Source organism: Stegodyphus dumicola, chromosome 8, assembly GCF_044657685.1.
Source record: "Stegodyphus dumicola isolate Sdum_Otavi_A_Nest chromosome 8, ASM4465768v1".
In the NCBI taxonomy this organism is placed as follows: Eukaryota; Metazoa; Arthropoda; class Arachnida; order Araneae; family Eresidae; genus Stegodyphus; species Stegodyphus dumicola.
Window position 1 is genome coordinate 180885969 of NC_140775.1, and position 12804 is coordinate 180898772.

Genomic DNA, 12804 nt, shown 5'->3' on the forward strand with positions numbered 1-12804 from the left:
AAAGAAAGACGGTTCTTTCCGCCCATGTGGGGATTACAGAAGACTGAATGATTTAACTGTACCTGATCGTTATCCCATTCCTCGAATTCAAGATTTTCAACATATTTTAACTCATAAAACTATATTTTCTAAAATTGATCTCTTTAAAGCGTATTTTCACATTCCAGTAGCAGATGAAGATAAAGAAAAAACTGCTATTATCACACCTTTTGGTCTTTACCAATTCAATGTCATGAGTTTTGGTCTCAAAAATGCCCCCGCGACCTTTCAGAGGTTCATCAATGAAGTTTTTTATGGCCTAGACTTTGTGTTTCCATATTTGGATGATGTTTTGATTGCCTCTTCTTGCGAGGAAGAACATCGTTTACATCTTAAAACAATTTTCCAGCGTTTAGATAAATATGGTCTCCGAATTAATATTAGCAAATCAGTTTTGGGAGTACCTGTAATAGACTTTTTGGGCTATCAAATATCTGCTGAAGGTTCAAAACCTCTACCTGAAAAAATTAAAGCTATCACAGAATATCCGTTTCCAGAAACTATACACCAACTTCGTTCCTTCTTAGGACTGATCAATTTCTATCGGAATTACATTAAAAATGCCGCAGAAACTCAAGCTCCTCTTTATGAACTTTTGAAAGGATCTACAAAAAAAGATCGACGTAAAATACTATGGACCAATGAAACCAGAAAAAGTTTTGAAAAATGTAAACAAGATATTGCTCAAGTAGCGTTGATGGCCTACCCCAATTCGGATTACCCTCTGGCACTTCTCACAGATGCATCCGATTTGGCTATTGGGTCAGTTATTCAACAAAAAGAACCAAATGGATGGAAACCTATTGCATTTTTTTCAAAAAAGCTTAATGATGCCCAGAAAAATTATAGCGCTTACGATCGCGAGCTTTTGGGTATATATTTATCCGTTAAACACTTTAAACATTTACTTGAAGGCCGCGATTTTACTATTTATACGGATCATAAGCCCTTAACGTTTGCTTTTAAGCAGAATCATAACAAAGCATCTCCCAGACAACTCAGACAGTTACAATATATCTCACAATTCTCTACTAACCTACGCCATATAAGTGGTCAAAACAATGTGGTTGCAGACAGCCTATCTAGGATTGAGGACATCGATTCACCTGTTGTTGATTTTGACCTGATAGCAGATGCACAAATTAATGATGATGAACTGCAACAGTTGAAATTACATTCCAAATCATTGCATATTAAACAGCACCAATTACCATCAGGAAAACTCTTATATTGCGATACCTCTACTTCTAATATCAGACCATTCATACCTCAAACTTTTCGGATGAAAATATTTAATGCAATTCATGGTTTAGCTCACCCTGGAATCCGAAGTACTGTAAAAGAGATTACTAAAAGATTCATTTGGCCGGATATAAAAAAAGATGTTAAACAGTGGGCTCAAACTTGTATCGATTGTCAGAAAAATAAAGTAACTAAACATACAAAATCAGAATATTCTCAATATCAAGCACCAGACGAAAGATTTAGTGTTGTGCACATTGATTTAATTGGGCCTTATTCACCTTCTAATGGATACACTTATTGTTTGACGTGTATTGATCGGTTTACCTCTTGGATGGAAGTGGTACCGTTATCAAATATCACAGCAGAAAATATAGCAAGAGCCTTTTATGAACATTGGATAACACGATCTGGTGTACCTTCTTGTGTTATTACTGACAGAGGAACTCCATTCATTTCGGAACTGTTTCGAAATTTGGCTTCGCTATGTGGAGTAAAAGTAAACCATACAACTTCTTACCATCCTCAGAGTAATGGGAAAATTGAACGTCTACACCGTACTTTAAAAGCAGCTATTAGATGCCATAATTCTCTTCATTGGACAGAAACATTACCAACAGTTCTTATGGGTTTGCGAGCTGCTCTACATGAGGACTGCAAGTATACAATAGCTGAAATGGTTTATGGCAAAACTATTAAATTACCTGGCGAATTCTTTGAAGAATCAAACATGCCAATATCTAATGATAATTTTGTAAGTAATCTTCGAAATCAGATGGCCCTTTTAAAGCCCTATCAATCCAAATCCAAATGTAAAGAAAAGATTTTCATCCCAAAAGATTTGTACACATGCTCGCACGTGTTTCTGCGGGTTGACAGAGTAAAAAAACCTTTGGAGCCCCCATATGAAGGACCCTTTTTGGTACTGCAAAGGACCCCGAAATATTTTCTTCTATCAATTAAAAATAAACAAGTTAGTATCTCTGTGGATAGGTTAAAACCAGCTTATGTGTTACAACCTAATGAACTTTTGTCTCCAACTTCAAAAAGTGATCATACATCTGTGCCAAGTAAGCACACATCAGTGCCACGTCAGCAACTAGAACAACCTAAAAAATTAACACGATGTGGAAGACAAGTAAAACTTCCAGTTCGTTTCAATGACGTTATTGACTCTTCTTGAACTTATAACTCTTTCATATTAATTTAAAACTTAATTATGTTTTTTTGTGTGTGTACATAATTTCATTTTATATATTTGTATCAGTGTTATTTGTATAGATATTTGTATCTTCTCTCCCACCATGTTTTCAGAGTAACGTAACTTTGTTACTGGTAGGGGAGTGATGTAGGCAACAATTATTATTGGTAATAATAACTACAACTACTTCTACTAGATAATGACTACTACTTTCACTTCACCTTTAGTTTCAGTTTAGTTTCAGAAGGTTGTCATGCCATAAAATCAGTGAGTTAGTGAGGGCTACAAAGAATAATAAAGATGTTATATATGGAAAATAGTGATTCTTGCTTTTTGATTTTTGCTATTTAAATTATTATAAAAAGAACTTAGCAAGCAACCACACATTATACTATGTATATATAATACATATAATATTTAAAGAGGTGATTTAATATATAACAATCACAGGAGAGAGATCACTTTTGAAATGGCATGCTTTAGAAAGATTTATTATAAGTGTACTGAGACTTAAGGAAGTATCATAAATTAAATTTAGAATTTTATCTTACGCACAGACGTAAACATATACATATATATATATCAATTTATTATATTTATTTTATATGCAAGAATTATTTTTAAAAATTGATTTTGTTCTGCCAAATTAAATATAATTATTGTTTAATCCTAATTTTGAGAGCTATCAATTTCTCAAACACATCATCAGATTGCATACATGCATTCATGAGAATAAAAATCAGATTTTAAATGGAAAAAATCAGAAAAAGTACAAAATGAATTTTCTGCAGAAAAATGATATATCTGAATATTTTAAAACAATTACATTGTAAAATATCTCTTATAAATATGGAAAGATATCTCGCTGAAAATCATTTTTGCAAAATTACAGTAGCTTTTTTTTTTTTTACTAAAAAATAATTTAAAAAAAAATGTGTGTTTTATAGCATTTAACTATCTTGTCTAAATTTCAGAATAAAATATTCAAAAATCACTAAAATAAAAGATAGACATTTTATGACATGATGGATAGAAATTAAAATATTTTATTTTAATGCTATTTTTCTAAAAGATATAATTTGAATACATTTTGTTACTTTAATGATATAGTAACAATAATATTACAAGTTAAAAAAAAAAAAAAAAACCATCATGAAATTTGCAAATTAATCATTGATCAAAATTTGTATAGACAAACTGATCTTAAAAATGCCAAAGCTTGAGATGCATAGGGTAAAGGGGGGGAGGAAATCATAATCCAAAAAGGAAGAATTTGATTTTGATGTAATAAAGACGATAAATGCAAATAGTGACCAAATTAATTAATTTTGAAAGCACCTAAAAATTTCCTTAAATATAAATTTGCCAATAAATCACCAAACTCTCATAATTTTTTGCACCTTTGAAAAAAAAAATTGCAAAATTGTTAAAAAATGAATTTTATGTGTATAATCATGAAACTGGAGCATTATTTTAAAAACTACAAAAAAAATGACAGATTATTAGCTTTTTGCAATTTATTTATGTTTTAATATTAGAAATATAAAAACATTTGATTTTGTTTCATCAAAATTATATTTATTATTACTAATAATTATGAAAGAAAGTAATATCCCAAAATATATACAAACAACTAAAAATTAGTATGTTTTAAATGTGCATATTTTACTTTACCTTTGATTTTTCCAAACAAGAAGTGACATGTTGCTCTAGCTGTGACATCGTATCATCATATGCTTTACCATCCATCTGAACAACTCTTGCTTGTTTGCCTGTAACTGCTCTAATAACTTTTTCTTTATTTTTGTTAGTTTTATGAGATGTTATAATAAATATATCTAGGTCTGAAGTATGAGATACATGTCTAAAAAGAATGAAAAAGTGAATATAATTTCATCCAATCTTTTCAATAAATCATTTAATGTTCTGAATTCATAGAATTATACTTTTTACACACTCACGTGCCAATACATGGTTCTGTAGATTTTAAATTACTTTTACCAGCATTCTCTTCAATTATGATAACTGGAATATCTTCTTTAAAGTCCTGTTTAAAAAAAAAGTTTTTTTTATAGTACAGGAAAACATAAATTGCTTTAAAGGTTATAATAGTTGCACAAGACATATAAATTAGAAAGATATTTATCTCAGATAATCACAGTCTAAAAAAAGAAACAAATGCAAATTTATTGCTAGACAAAGTGCAAACATTGACTAAGTTATGATAATTCCTCAAGTCAAGCTTAAAAAATAATAGCAGCAGAGCCTTTTATTAATTAAATTAGTAGTGTAAACAATTATCAATTTAGCATATAGTATAATGGTCATTATATAAGTTCCTGTTGATTTATGAATGATCAAAATTGTCCCAAACTTAAACTGCATGCTAATTAAGATACAGAATAAAGATATATGTGTAAGAAATGAAATTTCAGTGATTTCTGGTGACTTTGCATGTTCGGCAGCAAGTAACTATTTGTGTCATACAAACAAATTTCCATAAAAACTAACTATTTTGCATGCTAATTAATTTGCATAAAACACTTATATTAAGCTACTTTAAAGACAGAAATGAAAAAGGGGTTTCATCCGCAGAGAACCCGTTGGCGCTTCGGGAACGAACCTGTCGGCGCCGTTGCATTTTTATTCGTCAAGTTCGCGGTTCATCGATGATGAGCCGAGCCGTAAACGTGATTTTTAGTGCATGTAAATTCAAGTTAGCAGACAAAACAATATATTAAGGATATCGTAGTAAAAATTCACAGATAATAAGCATGTAGATGTAAAACTAACCGGTTAAACGTGATATACGAAAATAAATTTATATTAAATTCAAGTTAGCACAGAAAAAAATATATTAAGCATAAGATAATTTATAAGCATTTATAACGGAAATAAAAATTCATTTAAAAAATATAAATTATTATTAATGTACTGAAATTACCCGGTTAAACGTGATAAGCGGAAAAAACTTGTCTTAAATTCCATTTAACACAGAAAACAATATATCCCGTACAACAGCAGTGGATTGCTAATTTTGATGACCATGGTGATGCATCAAACTATTCTGTCATCTTAGATAATCAATAATATTTTTATTTCAATTTAATCATCTATTTATGTTACACCTGCCATCCTCTGAAAGGTTATTGTTAGAAAAGGATTAACAATATATTGTTAAAATTTTACGCCATAAAAATTGATTTACTTTCATAATTTAAGATGACAATAACCAATAACAGAGGTTGGAAACCTCATGGTTCTTAGAGCTGTTAATAATTAAGAACACTACGTGAACAGCCGTGTTACAAATTAGCATTCACCCCTCTCGCCATATTTTCTTCCTTTCATCCTGAGCCGAGAACCGGCATCTATCTACGAAAATATTTCTATTAATAATAATTTATATATTTCGTTGTTGAAAAATTCAGAAAAAATAATTATAAATAATAAGAAGAATAATATAAATCTGCAAATGCGAACAACGACAGTGACAATTCAACAAAATAAACGCAAGAAGAATGGTTGCAAACTTCGAACAAGCGAACACGATAAATCCGCTGGGTTACCAGGTTGAAAAATTCAACACTGCAATCTAAATCCTTACCAAAAATGAGAGCATACACTTCTTAAGAGTTTAAATATCGTAAAAAGTAAGCAGAAAGGCGCTGAATTAACTGTTACAGTTAGGGAAATGATTATGCAAACTGAAGGATGAGGGATATAAAAATTAATACTAAAACATGGCATAAATTTATTACATCAAAGACAGCAGAAATTATAAAAAGTTGAAAAAATTATACAAAGTTGACAGTTCACTGGAAAGTAACCCTGCTGCTAACAATGGACACACACCAGCAAGGCAGCTGGTTATGTCAATTTTGACAGCAAGGAAATTCCATGAAAGATTATCAGATTTTTAATTATATTGCATTGGCCTAATGATGCCAGAAACAGATTTTGAAAAACAACATTTGTGTCAAGAACAGAATTTAATATTTGCTTGTTTATTTGATTAACCAATGATGCCAAAGTATTCAAGGGTCAACTGCTTAATCTAAAGAATGCCTTTGTAGAAAACTTGCTAACGGAAAATATATATTTATGTCACATAAAATGAAAATATCAATGCAACCAGCCTCTTTGCTAGGATTATAAATATTAGTATTCAGTGGTTTATCAACCTAGCCTATGGTGAGCATTAGCATGATGATTTCTGGTTTGGGTACATTATGTTAGGCAATGAAGAAAAATTTTAATCAGTGGAAACTTTAAATACACACACAATAAATAAATAAATAAAGAATAAGTTGTTCAGATTTATTCAAAGAATTCAAAAAACTCCAGCATAGTTACCATGCACCCCCATTTGACATGATTTCGCTGCAATTTTTATAATAGTCCAACTTTTCTCTTTATAAATAGCTATCAAGAGGAAATACTCTTCTGATTATTTTTAGTGTTCCACAACTATAAAAATGAGAATGTCTAACTTGAATATTTTTTAAGTATGATAGAGCCGTTCTTACAGCAATTACTATGGCAGTACTTACTAAAGTAAGGTTATTAATCATTTGTCTTTAATTTGCTAAGCTACCTCTGCTTCTGACATTATTTTGCAAGTTTAGATTAATATGTTTTTCTTCTCCTTCCATGGTTGGAAATTGTTTGAAAGAATATGAAAGGAAATAGAAGAGAATATTACCCAGAATGCCTCACAGAGAGAAGACTAATACTATACTTCCTAACTAATAATAACTTCCTAGACTAATACTGTAATACGTTTCCCCCTCTTCTTTTAATAAGAAGAGGAGGAAACATATACAGGGTGAATTTGAACATGAGCGTAAAACTTTAGAGGGTGATACAAGGCAGCTATATCAGCAATACTCGTCACAGAATGTATGGTCAGAATGCAAGCAGTGAGAAGTTAAAGGGTAGTTTTCCACTTTCACATTTAAAGAATTAACACAAGAATGAAAGGAGATACTTCAGAAAACATTTTGTAACAGGAATATAATTAATATACATTCTTGAAGAAATTACTGAAAAGACCTTCTGCCAGCTGTAATGCGGCATCACACCTGCGGGATAGGGACTGATGCACATTTGTGAAGACACCACGCATTTCCCGAGTATCATTGGCAACAATGGTGATCCTGAATACTAGATCCATATTGGTTTGAATGCAGCACTCGTAGATTAGGACTTTTGTGCGACCTCAGAAGAAAAGCTTAAACATGAGAGATCCAGTGATCTTGGTGGGCAAGTTATGGGACCACCTTGACTAGCCCATCACCCAGGAAATTTCGTTTTTCTTATAACCAGCCATCCTCTCAGCAATCCACGGTAGGAAACACCATTGGGTATGAGGACTGGTCTTTTTTATAACATTTACAATGCCATCTAGTGGCTCGCCGTTTGCGTTCTGAACATACATTCTATAATGAATATTGCTCATATAGCTGCCTTCTATCACCCCTTAAAATATTGCCCTCTTGTTCAGATTCATCCTGTACATTCCCCCAAGCTTTATGTGGGAGTTAAAACCCCATGCTTGGTTTCCAGCTAACAGTCAGCTTTCAGTAACCACGACACTATGCAGGGCAACTTCACATTGGTATTCAGTGCCATTGTGTTGTTGAATACACTGTGAATCAAACTTATGAACCACAAGAGTTGCTAATAAAAAGCGATTTAAACTGCAAGAGATCTATTATAGAACATATTAAATGTTTCATCCCCTTTTGCTTATACAAGAAATCAAATTAATATTTTACTTCTTTTCTAGAGTTTTTGTTGTTTACTTACCTATAAATCATGCTGCTATTCCATTTTAAAGAGCATAATATTAAGACTTTTCAACCCTTTTCTTATATACCTCTCCCATACCTTAGTTAACAGTGGAAGCTTGATGGAATCCTAGCACTTAAATAAAACTGAAGAATGTTCATATAGGAAAACTTATTTTATTGCCACCTATATACAAATAATACTTCTAAATATTTTATGATATATATTTATAAAAAGCATTAAAATCACTATATGAAAGTATATAAGTGTCAAATGAGAAACACTCTACTGCCCCTCAAAGGAATTAAAACATTATTAATATACTACTGTTTTAAAAACTTACTTTTAAAAGTGATGATTTATACTGAGGGAACTCTTTCAGTTCATTTACAGGAATAATTAATTTCACAACATCCACATTAGCACAAATACAATCATTAATTTTTTTTTCAATATTCTTAAGTTGTTCAGCAGACAATAAAGCCTGAAAAAAAAATACTTGTACAATATTTAATTTTAAAAAATGCTCCTATATAATTCATTCACAACATAAATAAACTATTTTTATAAAAGCTAAGTAACATAAAATATTGTAAATTCAATAAAACTGTATTACCTTAGTAGTAAAAGAAAGATAAAGTTCCTTAGGTCCAGCAAGAGCATACTGTTGATAAAAATATGGTAACTCTTGTTTCAATGCAGAACTAAGTAAATGAAGAGCAGTATGGTTTTGTGAGCAAGCTAAGCGATGTTCCTAAAGAAAATTATTCTGATTAAATTATGAATAATTTGAGAGCAATGACAAATACTAATATGTTATACAACCGCAACTAAATGCTTTCTAGAAAAATAAGATTAAAAAAACACTTGAAGGATAAAATTTTAAAAGCTGCTTGGAACAGTATGACAGTAATAACTTTACAAATTACCCAATGGGAATTTATTACATCTCAATACTTTTCAATGCTCCCATATTTCGCAAAATAAATTATCCTCATAACATCTACAGAAGACGGCTTATATTTCTTCAACTTAACATCAGTTTCTCAAAACAAATCCAAGATACTTTTATTGAAAACAGTCTTTTATAAAATAAATTCAGTCATTATTTTCATCTTTTTTCTGAACATATATTTCATTTAGATAGCTATATAGCATTCTTAAATTGTTGCCAATTGCCTGAGACTTTCCAAATATATTATTTATAAACTCATAAGGACTTATTTATATCTTGGCAATTAAAAATATCAAAAGTAAAGGTGTGGCTGATCAAAAGAATCTTAATGCACCATAAATAATATCCACAGAGCCACTGACAGCAGTTTAAAAAATTTTTTTAATCTTCAATTTCCGTTTTATGTTCATTCAAATACCATTTATATCATCACACTGTTCACCTTCATGTGTAGTTTAAGTTATGAAAACAGGTAAAAAACTCCTATGGGGAAAAATTTGGTGAATACAATGGCTGACCAAGCATTAGGATGCTTTTCTCACTGAAACTTTCTCTACATTCCCAACTGAAAGAGAAAATGCATAGTCACCCAGTAGAAAAAACAAATGTTTTACATGTTCTAAAAGAAACATGTTTTACATGTTCCAAATGTTCTAAAAGAACATGCTATAATCATTTGCAGCCACAAATACATATTTAAATAGAAGCAGGAAGTCACAGTGCTGCTCTTAGAATAAATGCTTTATGGGAAAGACAATTATCATTAACAAATGTTAAAATTATCTTTGGTTGGTTTCATCCTTGAGCTAAGTTAAACATATGCACTCAGAAATTCAGAACTTTGTATTTTATTGTACTGTAGAGTCATTAGGTTATTTTTAAAGCAGGAATAATGAAAAATGAGCAACACCTTTGCCGGGAATCAAACCACGGAACTCTGGAATACGCGCCCAGAGTGCTGACTTCTACACTATGAAGGCATGAGAAATACCTTATATACTCCCCTTTTAAATGGGGACTGGGGATTTTTAGGGTACACAATCGCAAAATCCTGGATGTGGGGGATCATCATCCACCAACCATTTAGTTTGGGTGCCACTGTAAAGACATTAGGTATTTTTTGGAAGCAGAAGAAGTAAAAAATAAGCTATGCCCTCACCCAGAATCGAACCACAGACCTCTAGAATATGCACCCAGCATGCTGACCGCTACACTACAAAGGCATAATAAGAAGGCAGGAGAAATACCTTACAGTATGTTCAAATAAATAGCATCACAATTTATTCTCAGTAATGAATTGCTTTGGAAGAACAAACCACATAAACATACATTATACAGGGTGATTCAAAATTCATCATCAATATTTGGTGGGGAGGTAGGGAATAGAAAAAGAAGGAGATTTCATATAAAAAAGTATGGGCGCAGATGAACGCATGATGGTGTAGAAGGCGCTGTGTGTACACAACTCCCATGCATAAGCACAGCTGTTTGACGTGTGCAGCCAAGTCACCATTCGATTAGGTGACTTTGCAGAAGTAACATGAACCGGTATGCGCGGAATGAACTTGCAGATATGCATGTAGATGCCAGGCATATTCTAGAAGACCAGGTTGTCCATGCAATGCTGTTGCGAGTCATGCACTCTAGCACATGGTCAGCAGTTCGAGGACCTCTTGTAAGTCTGTAAAACCGATGCAAAGAAATGTTACATGTAAAATAATAAATGTTTTTTTTCCTTACTACTTCCTTTTTATGTGTTCTTTCTGTTCAACTGGGGTCATTTTGCCCTACTGCATGGCATATGTGCTCATGCATTCCTATGTGAAATCTTCTTTTCCTATTCCCTATCTCCCCACCAAATACTGATGATGGATTCTGAATCCCCCTGTATAATAATGTTTGAATTTTAAAAATACTAGGCCAAAAAGCACAAAAATTAAGCCTTTCATCTTCAAGAGAGGGGAAAAAAATCCTATAGAAGGCAAACTTTTATTTTAACATACTAAAAATTCATAGTTTTAATTAAAACCTAAGAGAAACTAAAGTTGCCTTTTTTGCTTAATATTAAATTTCACACTTGTGCTTAAAATCTGGGGGGGGGGGGAAGGACAGAATCACAATAATCAAACTGGAATCAATACACCATTAGGTACATATAAAATTTAAACACCATATGCATAATAATACAGCACGTATAGATAACATAAAAGACAATGAACAGTATAACATTTTTGCAAGGAATATTTATATTTTGTTTCCCTTTTAACTATAGAAATAGTGAACACAAATACCAACCTTATTTACAAACAAGTTTACTTCACTTTCAGATTTCACTTTGCCTTCTTCAACATAGCCATCATGGAAGACATACCCATTGACTTTATATACATTGATAACTTTAAATACAAAGGCCTAAAACACATAAATTGAAATATTTGATATAAAAAAAAATTTCAAGCATCAAGACATTTTCAGCAGAAAAATAGACAACATATTAAAAAATATTAAGAATAACACATGTTATGTTTTGTTTTCCTATTTATGGAAAATTTTTAGTTTACATTATATATATGTTAAAATTTGGGAATGACACAAATGGATTTTGAAGCATACACAGTAGATCCATAATGAAGAAGAAATTTGCAGGTCGCATAGAAGCAACGAGATGCAATTGTAGCAGGTTTTAAACATCCATTTTATTTTAGCTGAACATTTAGTGGCCACAATTCCATATATTTATATTTCTGATATGGTTGCAATTAGAAGACAGCAGAAGCAAAACCTAGCTATGCCACAGTGCAGAAAGCATGTGCCTAGTTATTCAGTATGGAGGTTAGTTTAGGGGAAAGGTTTCAGTTCAAGTTGCAAATTAGCTATATCATCCCATTATGTCAAGGTCATATGATATGGATTTATCTAGAATGACAATGTATGGAAATATTATTGAGCAATTGCTATTTTTAGAACAGAGAGGGGAAATACCAAACTTAAATCATGATTAAGGGGCTTTTGCATCAGTTCACTATAAATGGTTAATCACGTTTCAAACTGTTGCCACCAAATGTTATCGCTCTGCATTATTTTTAAAGAAATTAAATAATGAAGAATCTGCATCTATGTATATATGTTTCTTGCATTGTGAAAAAAAATAATCTAGAGCCATCAAGTTCTGAACATTGTCCTCCACTCCAACATTGGTACCTGAAAGTCTGAATTTGTAAGTTATTTTATTATTTTTTATTTCATATTTTCTAAAACTTTAATGACTTTTGGATTTTATGTCCAGGGCTTGACACTGTTGCCATTCGGAAAAATGTAAGATATTTATTTTTAAATTTTAGTTAACAAACCCAGCTGTATGAAAGCAATGTGTCGCCATGACTGGAAATATCTTTTATCTTACATGCACTAGCATGTTGCTATTCGGTAAAGACCAAGATACTTTCAAATTTAATCTGGAAGGCCACTGAGTAACAAGCTAAGCCATTTAAAAGCAATAAACACAGTTCTTAAGAATATTTTTTCTGCTTTTTAATGTAAATAATTTAAATAAACATTTATTAAAATCATAGGG

General features: G+C 31.5%; 1 protein-coding gene across 1 annotated transcript in view; it reads right to left on the reverse strand.

Annotated features, from left to right (window-relative positions):
* LOC118190028 (alanine--tRNA ligase, cytoplasmic-like) overlaps positions 1–12804 on the reverse strand; it is a 105677-nt gene that overhangs the window by 10227 nt on the left and 82646 nt on the right. The window contains exons 21-25 of the mRNA XM_085822804.1: positions 11526–11642; positions 8892–9029; positions 8619–8759; positions 4444–4529; positions 4157–4346 (exon numbers count right to left, since the gene is read on the reverse strand). Coding sequence (XP_085678930.1) covers positions 4157–4346; positions 4444–4529; positions 8619–8759; positions 8892–9029; positions 11526–11642 — 672 coding nt within the window. The remainder of the gene's footprint in view (positions 1–4156; positions 4347–4443; positions 4530–8618; positions 8760–8891; positions 9030–11525; positions 11643–12804) is intronic.